General features: G+C 41.8%; 1 protein-coding gene across 5 annotated transcripts in view; it reads left to right on the forward strand.

Moving 5' to 3' along the window:
* ttbk2b (tau tubulin kinase 2b) overlaps positions 1-16,988 on the forward strand; it is a 64,420-nt gene that overhangs the window by 38,951 nt on the left and 8,481 nt on the right. For all 5 annotated transcript variants that reach the window (XM_088324589.1, XM_088324591.1, XM_088324590.1 and 2 more), the window contains 6 exons: positions 2,704-2,829; positions 2,899-3,056; positions 4,674-4,857; positions 9,203-9,414; positions 11,235-11,643; positions 13,952-14,586. In XM_088324589.1, coding sequence (XP_088180715.1) covers positions 2,704-2,829; positions 2,899-3,056; positions 4,674-4,857; positions 9,203-9,414; positions 11,235-11,643; positions 13,952-14,586 — 1,724 coding nt within the window. The remainder of the gene's footprint in view (positions 1-2,703; positions 2,830-2,898; positions 3,057-4,673; positions 4,858-9,202; positions 9,415-11,234; positions 11,644-13,951; positions 14,587-16,988) is intronic.

The following is a 16,988-nucleotide window of genomic DNA, read 5'->3' on the forward strand; positions in this document are numbered from 1 at the left end:
GTGTGGAAGAGTGGGCCAAGATCCCTTCTACAGTGTCTGCAAACCTGGTGAAACGTTCGACCTCTGTAATAGCAAACAAAGGCTACTGTACCAAATATTAACATTCATTTTATCAGGTGTTCAAATACATATTAGCAGCTATATCACACAAATAAATTGTTAAAAAATCATGCAGAAAATTGAGTCAGCGGCTGCTTACCGTAGTTAGCCGACTCAGTATTATTCCATATATACAGGGAGTGCAGAATTATTAGGCAAGTTGTATTTTTGAGGATTAATTTTATTATTGAACAACAACCATGTTCTTAATGAACCCAAAAGTCTCATTAATATCAAAGCTGAATATTTTGGAAGTTGGAGTGGGGCTTTTTTAGTTTTAGCTATTTTAGGAGGATATCTGTGTGTGCAGGTGACTATTACTGTGCATAATTATTAGGCAACTTAACCAAAAACAAATGTATACCCATTTCAATTATTTATTTTCATCAGGGAAACCAATATAACAGCTCAACATTCACAAATATACATTTCTGACATTCAAAAACAAAACAAAAACAAATCAGTGACCAATATAGCCACCTTTCTTTGCAAGGACACTCAAAAGCCTGCCATCCATGGATTCTGTCAGTGCTTTGATCTGTTCACGATCAACATTGCGTGCAGCAGCAACCACAGCCTCCCAGACACTGTTCAGAGAGGTGTACTGTTTTCCCTCCTTGTAAATCTCACATTTGATGAGGGACCACAGGTTCTCTATGGGGTTCGGATCAGGTGAACAAGGAGGCCATGTCATTAGTTTTTCTTCTTTTAGACCCTTTCTTGCCAGCCACGCTGTGGAGTACTTGGATGCGTGTGATGGAGCGTTGTCCTGCATGAAAATCATGTTTTTCTTGAAGGATGCGGACTTCTTCCTGTACCACTGCTTGAAGAAGGTGTCTTCCAGAAACTGGCAGTAGGACTGGGAGTTGAGCTTGAGTCCATCCTCAACCCGAAAAGGCCCCACAAGCTCATCTTTGATGATACCAGCCCATACCAGTACCCCACCTCCACCTTGCTGGCGTCTGAGGCGGACTGGAGCTCTCTGCCCTTTACCGATCCAGCCACGGGCCCATCCATCTGGCCCATCAAGACTCACTCTCATTTCATCAGTCCATAAAACCTTAGAAAAATCCGTCTTAAGATTTTTCTTGGCCCAGTCTTGACGTTTCAGCTTGTGTGTCTTGTTCAGTGGTGGTCGTTTTTCAGCCTTTCTTACCTTGGCCATGTCTCTGAGTATTGCACACCTTGTGCTTTTGGGCACTCCAGTGATGTTGCAGCTCTGAAATATGGCAGAACTGGTGGCATCTTGGCAGCTGTACGCTTGACTTTTCTCAGTTCACGGGCAGTTATTTTGCGCCTTGGTTTTTCTACACGCTTCTTGCGACCCTGTTGACTATTTTGAATGTAACGCTTGATTGTTCGATGATCACGCTTCAGAAGCTTGGCAATTTTAAGAGTGCTGCATCCCTCTGCAAGATATCTCACTATTTTTGACTTTTCAGAGCCTGTCAAGTCCCTCTTCTGACCCATTTTGCCAAAGGAAAGGAAGTTGCCTAATAATTATGCACACCTGATATAGGGTGTTGATGTCATTAGACCACACCCCTTCTCATTACAGAGATGCACATCACCTGATATGCTTAATTGGTAGTAGGCTTTCGAGCCTATACAGCTTGGAGTAAGACAACATGCATAAAGTGGATGATGTGGTCAAAATACTCATTTGCCTAATAATTCTGCACTCCCTGTAAGGTGCACTGTATTATAAGGCACATTGTTAGCTTTTGAAAAAACTGGCTTTTAGGGGCACCTTTTTAGTGCAGGAAATAAGCTAATCTCAGTTGCAACCACAGCAATGAAAGGTTTTTAATCTCGCTTGATTTTAATTTTTTATTTTTTGCAAACAAATGCCTCCAGATGAGTGTAGCATAGGCATCTGAGTAAGAAAACATGTGAGACAAGAGGTTGAAGCCTTACCTAGTACCTTGTCAAATTTGATCACAATCTGAAAAACTAAGCATTGTATTTTACACATTTTCTAAGGATATGCCTTTCCAAAAGTGACCGTTCAAAGACAACCAGTTTACAGCACTAAAACCTTTACAACTGTGTTTTTTACTTTCGCTAGTTTTCCCACATTGTGAAAGAGTTGTAAATGTTTGGCTTCTCTTTCTAGAAGTCAATCCATGATTTTGTAACTTGTGCGTAATAATTGTGCGTAAAAATGAATCCCAATTGGCTTTGCACATGTTTAGTTTCGGCTCTGATTTCACTACACGTTGTATATGTGTACATATTCTGTGGGAATTTCATTGGCTAACCAATGTTTCAATATCTTAATCGGTCACGATTGGCTAAAGACTTTCAAGCCATGTTGGTCATTATTAATATACATATATTTTTTACAATACTGGCCCTCATCTTGTTTCAGACTGATGGTGATGTTTCTGTGATGGTTACATTTTGAAATGATCATATCTTAAATCTCAAGAGTTAAGTTTTTCCAATGATACAGTATGTGGCATGACCTCAGTGACTGCTGACATCGTAAAGACACGATTTTTTTTTTTATCAACAGTCTGAAGTTAAAGGGGTTCAAGGCAGTTTGCATCTTTACTTCTGTGGATCGAGTCTCAACTGTATTTTGATCCTTCTTTTTGACAGGGACAAGTAGGAAACCTAAAGGAAGCATACGACCACCGCCTCCTGCTTAGTCATTTGCCTGCTGAGTTTACTACCTTCCTGGATCACATCCTCAGCCTGGATTACTTCACCAAACCTGACTATGAGGTTGAATTTGCATTTTCCACGTTCACTCCTCTTCTGACTGGTAAAACTCTGACCTTTGCCCCATGACAGCTGCTTAAGTCGGTGTTTGATAAGGCGATGAAAAGCCACAATGTGCTGCCCAACGATCCCTATGACTGGGAGAAAAGCGACACAGAGGAAATACTGTCAGCTACTGCGGCACCGCCCACTGGCCAGGATCTCACCCGCCTCACACCAGCTCACTTGGGGTACACATCACTCTATATTAATATAGATATGCACTGTCATGCTGTTATTTCACTGCAAAAAGTGTAAAAAAAAAAAAAAAAAAAAGTATTTTAGCGAATCATTTTGTTAATTTTAAGTATTTTTTTACATGTTTTTACTGTAGTGTTTTTTTTTTTTATGTTTTTTGTTTTCTAATTTTGTCGAGGACTTTTTAAAATTGCTTTTAAGTTTTTTATTATAAAAACTCAATTGAAAAAAATATATCGTAAAATTAGTTAAAGTATTTAATTTTTATATATCACGGTTCGTACTGGTGCGCAACTCTTATTAGCCCCCTAAAAATTGATGCAGGTTAAACATAACCAACATCACATCTAGCAACAGCTTCCTTACTTAACACCGTAGACAGCAGGTTCTGGACACTTTTTTTTTGTGATAGTTCAATATGCATTTTTCCTTTTTTTTATTTATTTATTTTTTTTGCTGTCGTTGACTTTACATTTTTTGAGTATTTAAAAGCTAAAACATTTTTGTAATTTGTCTTTCTTTTCTTTGTAAGCATTTTAATGTATGTTTCCGGGGGTTTTCAGGAATGTCTTTTATAATTAGTTAAATTTGGTTTTCCATAGTTTTTGTTGTCACACTGAAGCCCATCCATCCATCCATTATCTGCACCGCTTATCCTCAGGGTCGCGGGGATGCTGGGACCCATCCTAGTTATCTTCGGGCAGTGGAGAGGGGACACCCTGAACTGGTTGCCAGTTGCAGGGCACACTGGGACAGACAACTCACTTGCTCACTCACACCTAGGGACAATTTGGACCGGCCAATTAACGTGATATGCATGTTTCTAGAATGTGGGAGGAAACTAGTGTGCCCGGAGGGAAACTGACGTAACCACGGCGAGGACATGAAAACTCCACACAGGAGGTTTTGATCCCATGACCTCAGAACTGTGCCCCGGACGTGCTAACGACTCAGCCGCCATGCACTGAAGTCAATATTTTGGATTGACATTTTTCTGTGTCACACAGGGATTCCAGTTTCTTTACAGTAGTTTAAAGTTGATTAGTATGAAAAGGTTTGGTTTAAATAAGTTGAAAGTGAACTGGGTTGCTTAAAATAAATGCTCTTACAATTTAAGAGAAAAATGGATTAAAAAAACATTTTATTCATAATAATAACTTATTATTGGTTATATACTGATCAAAAGGACCCCCAAAAAACTGTGTATTTCCTTTTCCTTTTTTTTCTCTTTTCTTGCTTTTGACCACTTTTTTTGGTTTCATATTTCTTTTTTCTCTTATTTCTTTCCATATTTTGCCACTTGTTTTCCTCGCTTTTTACTTATTTTTTCTTCTTTTGTTCTCCACTTTCCTCTTTGAGTTTTTTTTTTATTTTTTTCGTAGCTTTTTCCTTGCGTTTTCCTCATTTTATTCTATTTTCCTCATTTACTTTCTGAAAATTGTATTCTCATTTTTCAAACTGAACTTGGAGATTCAGTGTAGTCTGCATCTTTTTCACTCTGTAGAAATGTGTCCTTTTGTAAAATGGACATTTCCAACCTGTCAACTCTAAAAGTGCTGTGTTAAATCGTGCTTCTGGGTGACCTTCCTTCTCTTTTTGTCTTTTTATAGCATGGCCAATGCATCGATGTTGCCTGCGGATTTGCAGCGAGAGAACACTGAGGACGTTCTGATGCTCGGAGAGCGCTTCAGTGATGCCGACAACTGCCCCCCTGCGCCCGCTGCCGCCAAAACTGCATGGGAAGACATGGAACGCATACAAAATCAACAGCATGTTGAGCCTGTCATCAGGAAGGTCAGATCTGGTTTTTTCTTTTCCCTTGTATGATTTAGTTTGCTTGTCAGGTTTTCCGTGGACCAGGCTTAAAAAGCATTGAATTAATTATTCGAAACAAAATAAGGTCTTAATTGGCATTAAAATGTCTCAAATCCAATGTCTTAAACATTTCAACATATTAATAAGATTTATGTTTGTTTGAACTAAAAAGATGTAGTAACATTTATCAATTGTCTTTTTTAGAAATTCACCAATTTACTTTCGTGGCAACATCGCATCGCCACAATATAGGACAGGGGTCGGGAACCTATGGCTCGCGAGCCATATATGGCTCTTTCTATGAGTATCTGTGGCTCAGAGACAAATTTGATTGCATGCAAAATTTCTCCATATTGTTCAAAACTTGATTTGTCTGTCCTATTCAGGTACACGCAAAGCCAAACCAAAGCTAAATACCATGACTTTACTTCGCAGTATATATAGGGCACGTTTTTCACTACAATTTACAGTCAAGGTGTCACACAAAAAAAGGGGGAAAAAAACTCGTTTTGGCTGTACAGCGCTAAAGAATCCTTTAAATAAATGTTCACTATATAATCTGTGTTCAGTGTTCAGATACCTTATGATGAATCCACAGAACTGTAAATACGCCAAGACACCGGAAAATAACTCAGTCATTTGATTGGGTGAGTGGGAGGGATGGGTGGAGCTATGCAAAAAGTGCAAGCACTCCCTCCCATCTCTCGCCTTACGCCGTCTGCGCCAAAAGTGAGCTCATCAGGCTCCCTGTTTGCAGAATGTAGTGACGTTTTTACACAATAACTGCTTGCATCTGGTTTTGAAATCAATATGTATGAAAAAAAGGGGTCAAAAGGAGTTTAACCGATCTTGAGTCATTGCAAGAAAGAGACAAGTTTAAAGTGGTATGTTTGTTGATTTTGGGACAGGGGCTCTGGCATTATTCTCTTTTCATAATTTTTATCAAATCATCAAAAATAAATTTGCCGAAGACTAAGCTTTTGTCTGGGGCGCGTGTTTAGCAATTTAGTAAATTTGTCTCATAATATATGGTGTGGCTCTTTCCCAAAATAAAATTAATATTTTTTGCTTTTATGGCTCTTTGAGTCAAAAAGGTTCCCGACCCCTGATATAGGAACTGTCAAACGCTGATGTGGTTTCAGTTGGGCCTTTCAGAGCAGACGCATGTCTTAGTACTACTCACAATACACATGAAAACTTCGGACAGAGACGTTAACTTTGTTCCATGAGAAATTTTAAATTTTATGAGAAGTGGCTATTCGACGTTTGTTTTTCGCCATGGCTACAAGCTCTGTGCCAGGTAATGTGTAGGAGGCAAGATGTGTTAAATCCAAGAAATATTCGTGGTTTTTTTTTTTTTTCAATTGTGGGTTGTTGTTTTGTTTTTTTGTCGACCTGATCCTAAATTTGTTTTCAGAAGGCATTAAAAGGTCTTAAAAGTCTTGAATTTAACTTGCCTTAAGCTGTAGGAACCCTGTTTTCTCTTGTGATTGGTCCAAGTAGTTTTTTGGAGGGATTCTGTGCTGTTTACTTGAAATTTGCTGAGTGTAAAAAAAGGTTAGAAATTGTATTTTATCATTTTCTTTTTAGATTTATAAATACCATTTAAGTGTTAATTTGGCTTTATTTTCCCTTTTAAGTCATTCACAATACATAAGTGGTAATGTATGGATTAAGCAACAAAAATAACCTGAAGAGCCTTTTGGGAGCCGAAATAGCCAACTCTTTTAATTAAGCTGAGCTGAAAATGCCAGTTCTCTAAAAGAGTCGAAATTGAAATCTCTTCAAGGGACCGTTCGCTTGCTCGAGGATAAAAGATAACTCCGATCAAAGACGCGTTTGTAATTTAGAGCGCATGCATCAAGACTCGGTTTTCCTCGCTACCTCCGAACACTCTAGTCTAGTCAAGTCAAGTCATTTTATTTTTGTATAGCCCTAAATCACAAAGAGTCTCAAAGGGCTTCACAGGTTATAACACTATATTACACAGACTATTTTTCAGACTATTATTGTACATTCCCCTGCTCTGGAGCCGACGAGAAGAGTAGGTTATTCATATGCTATAGAGTAGAAGTGAGATTTAAGCTTAGATTTAAACATTTCCACTGAGGTTGCAGATCGGATCTCAGGGGGAAGAGCATTCCACAGCACCGGTGCCCGGATGGAGAACGCTCTCGAACCAGCAGAACACTTCTTTGCTCTTGGGATCACCAGAAGACCGGCACTCTCAGAATGTAGGCTACGGCCCGGGACATAGGCGGAAATCAGATCTGAAAGATAAGAGGGAGCAAGTCCATGTTTGATTTTATATAATACTAAGAATCTGGCAACCAAGAGCCAAAATGTTTGATACTTTGAGCGACTGGCGCCGCTCCGTTTTCCTCCTTAAACTGCCCCCGCATACCTGACGCCAGAAGCAAATTGACCATCGTCAGTGGTGTTGCACCCAGTTGGCGCTAGGTGTGCGCAGGGCTTTAATCAGCCGCCCACCATTTTGCTTCGCGGGCTGCATTTAGTTCTAAAATTTTGTAAGGGGCCGGGCCAGGATAAAAAAACAATGATTTATTGATTTGATTTAAGTATTTGGTGATGCAGTGTCTCCAGCTGATACTTTTAATGAAATTGATTTAGAAAAAGAGCGATTTGTAGCAAAATGATAAATCACTCGTAAGCGCTAAATTTGATCAAACGTGTTGGGGAGGTCGGGTGAGTTGGGAAGACCAGATACGCCTGCTCTGGTGGCTCGTCATTATGGTGTTGTCATGTGAAGCATCCTCTACTGGCCTACAGCTCTATCTAGAAAACAGATAGCTTCTCGGATTTGTTTATTTTTTTTGATAATATATTATTAGTAATAATAAAATATTATGCACTAGATTATTAAATAATTAGTAATTTCATATGTTTTGCCCGGGTCCCTGAAAAACACATAGAAAAAAAATTAAAATGGAATAGAATACAATAAAATAGAAATTGAAAATATTAACTCTGGGCAGAGCATTCCACAGCACCGGGGCCCGAATGGAGAATGCTCTCGAACCTGCGAATCTCTCTTTGGCTATTTGTATCGCTAGTAGTGATGAGCAGTCTCTTAATATTGAAAGATTAAATGCACTGTGCTTCAGAGCAATCATCCAACCATCCATTATCTGCACCGCTTATCCTCAGTATGGTCATGAGGGTGCTGGATCTCATCGCAGCTATCTTCGGGCAGGGGACACCCTGAACTGGTTGCCAGCCAGTCGCTGCCATGCTGCTCTGCCATGCTGCTCTGCCATGCTGCGCTGCCATGCTGCGCTGCCATGCTGCGCTGCCATGCTGCGCTGCCATGCTGCGCTGCCATGCTATGCTGCCCACTCAGAGCATTCAATATCATTAAAATAAATCCAAATTTGGCGGACCAGCGTCTTACCCGATGCATGTCCACGCCTGCATCGACCAGCAGGAAGAGATGGTAAGCTGCGTCGTTGCTGTTATGGACTTTTTGGACTATTTTACAGGCTTGAGGCGTCGTTGACGATTTCCTTGCCCGCATGTTGCTTTAAGATCAAGCGATGGTGTAATTGTAATCCTGTGCAGTCCTTTGAGACATTTTTGTGATTAAGGGCTATACAAATAAATGTGACTTGACTTTGTGTTTCTGCTTTTTATACATATGAAATGATCTGAAATGATCTGCATTTATATAGCGCTTTTCAAGTCAAAGACTTCCCAAAGCGCTTTACATTGTGCTTCACATTTCCCAATAGCGGCCGTGATGTGTGCAGCCATGTAAGGCGCTAACCTGCTTATTGGGGGTAATTGGGGGTTCAATGTCTTACCCAAGGACACTTCGACATGTAACACGGACAAGCCGGGATTCGAACTGGGATCCCTTAATCCTAAAACGATCGCTCTACCTCCTGAGCTACTGCCGCCCCAATACAGTACTTTCTTTCCTTCTCTGCTTCAACAATGCACGCACAGCTTAAATTCGGAAGTTTAATAAGAAAGAAAGTACTTTATGTATGAAAAGGAGACTTTCCGTGTTTGTAAGCTGCGCATGCACTGTTGAAGCAGAATGGCAGAATTCATGTCAGTGTATAGCAGCCCATAGGAACACGTTAAAATAGCACAAAGTCTGTGCTAGCAGCAAGACAGCAACTTTATTTCAGTCATCGAAGTCAACCCAAAAAAAAAAAACCCACTCTTTTGACTGGCGCTGGATTTTTCCTTTTAAAGTACGTGAAAAATGTGCTTTGAAAGCGCTTCAAAAGTGCTTGAAGTTGTACAAACCCTGTATTTAAATTTTAAGCATTTTTATTATCCTCCCTTTTTTTCTTAGGTGGTGACTGAGGAAGCACAGAGTCGGAACCAGGGCAGCCAAAGCCCCGTTGGCTCAGCACAGAGTTCTCCGAGGCGAGTACGATCCGAAACTATGTACTTGGAACGGGCCGTGCCACTGCTCCGCAAGATGCGTCAGAGTCAGAGCTTGGCGTTTGAAAGGAGACTGGCACCCGAGCCCAAACCTACAATCGAGCGCTTCCTCGAGTCCTGGTTAGTGCTTCCGAAATCATTGTAGAGCAGTGGTGTTAAACATACAGATTAGGCCCGCCACCAGACTTGATTCGGCCCATAAGATAATCGGGGTTGGTACGGGTGCTTAAAATCCTTAAAAATGCTTGAATTTTAATGTTCTGTTTTCAAGGTTTAAAAAGTGCTTGAATTTTAAGTGAATTAGGGCTAGGATTACGGTTTGAAACAGCGTTAGGGCTAGGAACTTCATTTTAATGTTTTCAAGGTCAGGAAAAGGCTTGAAATTGTTGCCATTGCCATGTTTTTTGGCAGTCTGACTCTATCGAAAATGCAAAAAATGAAGAATTAAAAGAAAAACGAAAAATTGCGTAACAATGATGCCGACACACCTTCTTTGAATGGCGGCAGTAGCTCAGGAGGTAGAGCACTCGTCTTGGGATCAAGGGATCCCAGTTCGAATCCCGGCTCGTCCGTGTTACATGTCGAAGTGTCCTTGGGTAAGACACTGAACCCATAATACCTCCAATAAGCAGGTTAGCGCCTTACATGGCTGCAAGGACGCTATTGGGAAATGTGGAGCACATTGTAAAGCGCTTTGAGAAGTCATTGACTCGAAAAGCGCTATATAAATGCAGATTATTTCATTTCTTTCATTTTTGATGGGTTGTCATTTTGGTGTTGTCATGTGACATGTCACCGCTCCCTGCTGGTCGCACCCAAGAGGACTTCCCTATTTAGAAAAATTGCTTTTTTACAACGGCCCTCAAACGGCTCTGCAGATGTTTTTTTTATTTTTTAATTTTTATTATTTTGGTTTTTTTTTTATGCATGAAGTTATTTAATAACTAGTGATTTATTTTGTTTTTTTAGGGGATCCCTGAAAAACACATGAAATGTAAATTGAAATATTCACAGATCCACAAAAAAAATTCTACAGGACAAAGCAATTTCAGATTTTTACACACTGAACAGATTTAAAGTTGAACAACAAAGCCAAGTCCCTGAAAATGCAAAACAATAAAAAGCCATGAAATTTTCATCTCAATTAATAAATGATAAATTGCAAAAAACAAAAAAAAACTATTTACAATTTATATTGTAACCAATTTGTACGCAGATCCTCTGAAAAAAATCGCAATAAATAAAAATGGAATTAAGTAAAACAAAAAGCAGAACATCAACAATCTCTAAGATTGAAAGATGCATTCTCCTTCAGATCAATTAGATTCAATCAATATCATTAAAATGAGTCAAAAGTTTCCTAATTTTTCTGCCTTTTATACATACAGTAGTTTTTTCCCCCTTTTTGTCTTCTGTATTCAACTCAATTATTACCATATACCTATAGAGCCCTTTCGTGTTTGTAAACAAGCGTGACGTAACCAAGCTGCTCAAGCGCAGTTGAGACAGGATGGCAAAATTCATGTCAGTTTATAGCAGCCCATTGATACAAAAAGATTGTAGATCACCGAAAGCAACAGTGCAAAATAGCACAAAGTTATGTGCTAATATCAAGATAGCAACATTTTTTTGGTCATCAAAGTCAACAAAAAATACAATTATTTGATCAGCGCTGCATTTCTTCCTTTAAAGGTACTACAAAATTTGAAAAAATGGCCTCGGAAGTGCTTAACATGTCCATGAAAAAGGTGTACTAACCATGTAATAGTCCAGCCACTGTAAAAGTGTTTTGTGGCTCGAGCTAAAAAGAGATTGACACCCCTGTCATAGAGCTGGAAGCTCACTAAAATGAAGTTTGTTGTCTTTGGCACCTAAATATAAAATAGAAGTTTGGCGTCCATGGCTGTTTATTGCAATTAACCTTTTTTCATTTTTTAAAGTCGTGGCAAAACTCCTCCTGTCCTTTCCCACATGGGTGAGAAAGTCTTGTCCGACGACCATTCCGGCACAGGTACGGGCGACCAAGAGGAAGGCAGTGGTTTTGTGGCGGTCAACATTACTCCCATGGTCCAAGAGGGAGACTCTCAGGAATGGGTGGTACTTGAGCTGGAGCAAGGGGCCAACTCTCTGGCTACTAAGCCTCCGGCAGATGCCCAACGCGAGGACAAAGCCCCGGCTCTTAACCTTGGAGAACGCGAAAAGCTCTCGTCACAAGAGGGCCCCGATGTAGCCATCGGTCCTACTCTGTCCCAGTGTTCTGTCGGGTCGTGGTTACTCGGCCACCGCAGGCTGCCGGGGATGCTGGGACAAATGCCTGCTGTCATGATGGGACGACCGCACATGGATCAGGTAGAGTCAGCACTCCGTTATCCATATAATTTAAATACATTTCCTAAATTCTAAAACATGCAAAATGTGAGGAAATGGTACATATGTTTTACATAAAATCTCAGTGTTTCCCATACCATAGGAAGATTCTGGCAGGCCGCCAGGGTCTAATTTAGGGGTCTCCAAGTCAATTGAGTTGGGGCCCGCTGAAGCAAATGGGGGTATCCACAAAAACGGCGCTGATAAACATTCCGCTGTTCTAAAAGAGACAGTGTTTTTTATTTGTCCACTAGATGTCTCTTTACCATATAGTACAACCAAAAATGAGTCAGTCCAAGGAAAAATACAAACTACGGAGACTGAAAGTGAGTAAAAATCACCCTTTTTCTTCCAGCTTTTCACAAAGAAAGACTAAAAGAAGGTAAACTGATTTTCTCTTAAAAAGGAATTAAAAAAAACAGGGGAAATGAAATTAAAAAAGGCGAAAAAGGAAAAATGGTAATTAAAACAAAGATAGAGAAAAACTAAGCAAACAAATGGAGAAAAAGAAAGAAAAAAATTGAGAAAGGAATTAAAGAAAAAAACAAAAATGCAATTTTCTCTTTTTTAAATTCTTTTTTTCTTTTCATTTTTCCCTTTATTTACTGAGTTTTACTTTTTGTCTTATTTTTTCTGTTGTTTTATTCTTTTTTTTCTTAATTTCTCTTCTTTTCAAAAGTAATAAGGTGCGTTTTGTCTATTTCCATTATGCCTTTAGAGCTCTTTTTTTAGTGGCACGACAGAAAACAGACATCTAGTGGACAAATAATACACACACTATCCCTTTCACTTTCATATTAAGAAAAAGGGCCTCAAACTATCATCCTGGTCTAATTGGACTCACACGGGTGTCCATAAATTATTCATTATATTATTTGTATTATAAATGCAAAATGAATTGAAATAACTTTCAGATTTCTCTGAGGATAAATGATTGCAAACGCTATGTTGTGTTTTAGTGCTATTTTAGGCAGGAGGAATCTTAGCCCCTCCCACCGTGCTAAACCACTCACCCTGTATTTCCTTTTTTGATTTTTTTTTTAAAAAAAATTTTGTGTGCTTTTTTTCCAGGGTTTTTTCTTTTTTTTTTCTCGATCAAATCTTTTTATTAAATCAAGCAAAATAATGCACATACTAGATCTGATAAATCATTTACCGTAAATTCCGGACTATAGAGCGCACCTGATTATAAGCCGCACCCACCACATTTTAAGAGGAAAACAGATTTTGTACTTACACAAGCCGCACCTGTATATAAGCCGCATGCGCCCACATTAAAAAATGTAACACAAACACAAAATTAACCCAAACCCGACTTTAAGTCCCGCGATTGAAACGGAATGTCCTTCATTAAAGTAAACAGTCCAAAAATCACAGCCGGCAAAATGAACGGAAAATTATACCGGTACTTAAGTAAAAAGTTGAAAGTAATCCAAGGAAAAAAGTGTATATTTCCAAAGGTAAGTGTGGGAAAAATATATATCCACTATTGTCCGACGCGTCCACAAACACGTCTCACCTTAACTCCGCTTCCTGTCAGCCCCCGTTTTTTTCGCCTTCTTTTTGATTTACCCGTGCAAAACATATCAGAATAAGTCTCTAAAATAAATACATTACAAAAATATACAGTTGCAGATACATATTATACATGGTTACACATATTCACAAAGAAAGACGGTACACCGAGAAAGTTTTCAAAGCTTTAATAATAATAATATAACTTTCATCCCAAACGGTGCCTGTGACAGCGGAGTTAATGATAGCAACACGCTCGCAACACAGTAAACGGGTCTGTTAAAAAAACATACCGTACTTGTAAAAATCACGGTACACCGTCCTCATCTTCCTCCTTAGAACTGAAGCCATCAAAGTCGTCTTCCTCAGTCTCGGAAAGAAACTTTGTCATAGACGTCGTCCCAGGCTCCCGCAGCCGGACTCGCGCTGTCACTGTCGCTTGAACTTTCATCCACTCCTGATTCTGTGCCCTCCTCTCCGTCATGCAGCAGACCCGCTTTTCGGAACCCGTTGGTGATGGTGGATTTTTTTGACGTGCCTTGCTTTTTGCATTTTAATTCATGCACAAGCCAAGAAGTGGCAGTCTTGGGGGGGTCAATAAATTATTTGAATTAATAATCGATTGATTATGGATGGCAGTTTTTTCCTCAGGAAGCATGATTAATGTCTGATTTTTTTCCCCCAGCATAACTGCAAGCTATCCAAAGTTGACATGTCTCCTACATTTCTGTCATGTGAATTCAATTTATGCCTCTCAACCTTGTGTTTTTCTCAGTCTTCCAGCTGCACAATGCAGTCTCACGCGCTCGAAAAGACTGACACCATACTTCTGGAGGCGCCGTCCAGCAAATCTGAGGAATTCCCCGGAAAAATCGTTAAAGAAGGAGGGATGTCATCCAGCCCGCTTAAAGGTTCAACGCCCCCGACGAAAGACCCAGAGAGCGATTCCGGACTGCCTGACTGCTCCTTGGACCTTAATCAGCAGCCTCAAGTCATTGGTTCCCGCCTGGCTTCCTTGAAGCCCAAAGACTCACCCTGCTCGCCAAAAATGAGCCGCATCCCCATCCGAGACCCCGGCACCCCCCCGGACTCTCCAGGCAGGAACGTGCCACGGGAAAGGAGAAACCGCTGGAGCAGCCCATTCCCAGGATCGCCCACCCACTCACCGTCACCCTCGCTCTCCTGCGAGAACTTGCAGGGGACCCTGCCACGTGATCGCCTCTCTTCGGACCGGGGGTCTAGGTCGGACTGCGGAGGGGAAGACCCCCTATCTTTTTCCTCTTCCTCAGGCGGTAAAAGTAAGATCCCCAAACCCATGTGCGCCAACTTTGTCCCGGAACAGTTTGGAGGCAAGATTGTTCCTCACCCGCCTTCTGGGACACCGCCTGTAGGACCATGCGCTGAACACAGGTAAGAGTTGCTGGGGTTCATACGGATGCTTGAAATTCTTGAAAATGCTTGAATTTTAATGTTGTGTTTTCAAGGTCAGGAAAATGCTTGAATTTTGAGCCGAGCATGAAATGAAGAAAAATGTTTGTAGAAAGTGTGTGAAAATGATGCAGACACTCTTACTGCGGTAGCTTTTCATTATGGTGTTGCGCGCGTATGGATGTACGTGTTTATATTATATTTATATCTATATCTCTTTATGTATGTATGTATGTATATGTATATATATATGTATGTATGTATATATATGTATGTATATATATATATATATATATATATATATATATACTTCTTTATACAACATAATCATTCGTAATATAATGCATCAAAGCAAGTGAGCCGTTTGAGAGCTGGCTCTCTTTAATGAGTTGAGCCGAAAAAGCCGGTTCTCTAAAAAGAAACGGTCTTTCACTACACAACTCGAACTGGAGATCGGCGTGCAGACGAAAACTCGAACCGCGAGACCAAAACAACAATGGCGGATCTGCCTCACGAAAAGTTTGGAGTGCGGTAAATCTTTGTAGCGGCCAAGGGAGGGGTCCTTGGCGCGACGATCCCCGGCTGCAGAAACTGGCTTTTGGGACATGGAATGTTACCTCTCTGGCAGGGAAGGAGCCCGAGCTGGTGTGTGATGTTGAGAAGTTCCGACTAGACATAGTCGGACTCACCTCCACGCACGGCTTGGGCTCTGGTACCAGTCCTCTCTCGAGGGGTTGGACTCTCTTCCACTCTGGAGTTGCCCGTGGTGAGAACTGCAGAGCCAGTGAGGGCATATTAGTTGCTCCACGGCTCAGCGCCTGTACGTTGGGGTTCACCCCGGTAGACGAGAGGGTAGCCTCCCTCTGCCTTCGGATGGAGGAATGGGTCCTGACTGTTGTGCCATCGACATTGTGTATAGTGGCGATGGGGCGCTGCTGACCTCGACCTGGGACGTTGTGAATTGGTGGGCGGAGTACTTCGAAGACCTCCTCAAGCCCACAGACACGTCTTCCTCTGGGGAACCAGAGCCAGAGGACTCTGAGTTGGGCTCTTGTATCTCTAGGGTTGAAGTCACCGAGGTGGTAAAAAGCTCCTCGATGGCAGGGCCCCGGGGGTCAATAAGATCCGCCCGGAGTTCATTAAGGCTCTGGATGTTGTGGGCATGTCATGGTTAACACACCTCTTTAACATTGCGTGTGGACATCGGGGACAGTGCCTCTGAAATGGCAGACTGGGGTGGTGGTTCCCCTCTTTAAGAAGGTAAAAGTGTGTTCCAACTACAGGGGAATCACACTTCTCAGCCTTCCTGGTAAGGTCTATTCAGGTGTACTGGAGAGGAGGGTCCGCCTGGAGGTCGAATCTCGGATTCAGGAGGAACAGTGTGGTTTTCGTCCCGGCCGTGCAACACTGGACCAGCTCTATACCCTCTGCAGGGTCCTTGAGTGTGCATGGGAGTTTGCCTATCCGGTCTACATGTGTTTTGTGGACTTGGAGAAGGCATTCGACCGTGTTTCTCGGGAGGCCCTGTGGGGGGTGCTTTGGGAGTATGGGGTACAGCACAGTCTTATCGGGCTATGTGGTCCCTGTATGCCCGGTGCCAGAGTCTCGTCCGCGTTGCCGGCAGTAAATCGGATTCGTTCCCGGTGAGGGTTGGACTCCGCCAGGGCTGCCCTTTGTCACTGATTCTTTTCATAACTTTTATGGACAGAATTTCTAGGCGCAGCCTGGGTGGGGATGGAGTCCAGTTTGGGGGCCTCAGCATTGCGTCACTGCTTTTTGCAGATGACATGGTGCTGTTGGCTTCCTCAGCCGAGTGTGAAGCGGCCGGGATGAGGATCAGCACCTCTAAGTCTTAGACCATGGTACTCAGCCAAAAAAGGGTGTCATGCTCCCTCCGGGTTGTGGATGAGATCTTGGCCCAATAGGAGGAGTTCAAGTATCTTGGGGTCTCGTTCATGAGTGAGGGTAGAATTGAACGGGAGATCGACAGATGGGTCGGTGCAGCATCTGCCGTCATTCGGACCCTGTACCGGTCTGTTGTGGTGAAAAGGGAGCTGAGCCGAACGGCAAAGCTCTCGATCTATCGGTCGATCTACGTTCCTACCCTCACCTATGGTCATGAACTTTGGGTTATGACCGAAAGAACATGAGTGGCTGAAATGAGTTTCCTCCGCAGGGTTTCTGGGTTTTCCCTTAGAGATAAGGTGAGAAGCTCAGTCATCCAGGAGGGACTCTTTGTAGAGCAACTGCTCCTCCGCATTTGAGAGGAGCCAGTTGAGGTGGCTCAGGCATCTGATAAGGATGCCTCCTGGACGTCTCCCTCGGCAGGTGTTTTGGGCATGTCCCACTGGCAGGAGGCCTCTGGGGCGACCCAGGACACACTG

This window comes from Urocampus carinirostris, chromosome 20 (genome assembly GCF_059441175.1).
Source record: "Urocampus carinirostris isolate Australia breed hairy pipefish chromosome 20, RoL_Ucar_1.0, whole genome shotgun sequence".
Taxonomy (NCBI): domain Eukaryota; kingdom Metazoa; phylum Chordata; class Actinopteri; order Syngnathiformes; family Syngnathidae; genus Urocampus; species Urocampus carinirostris.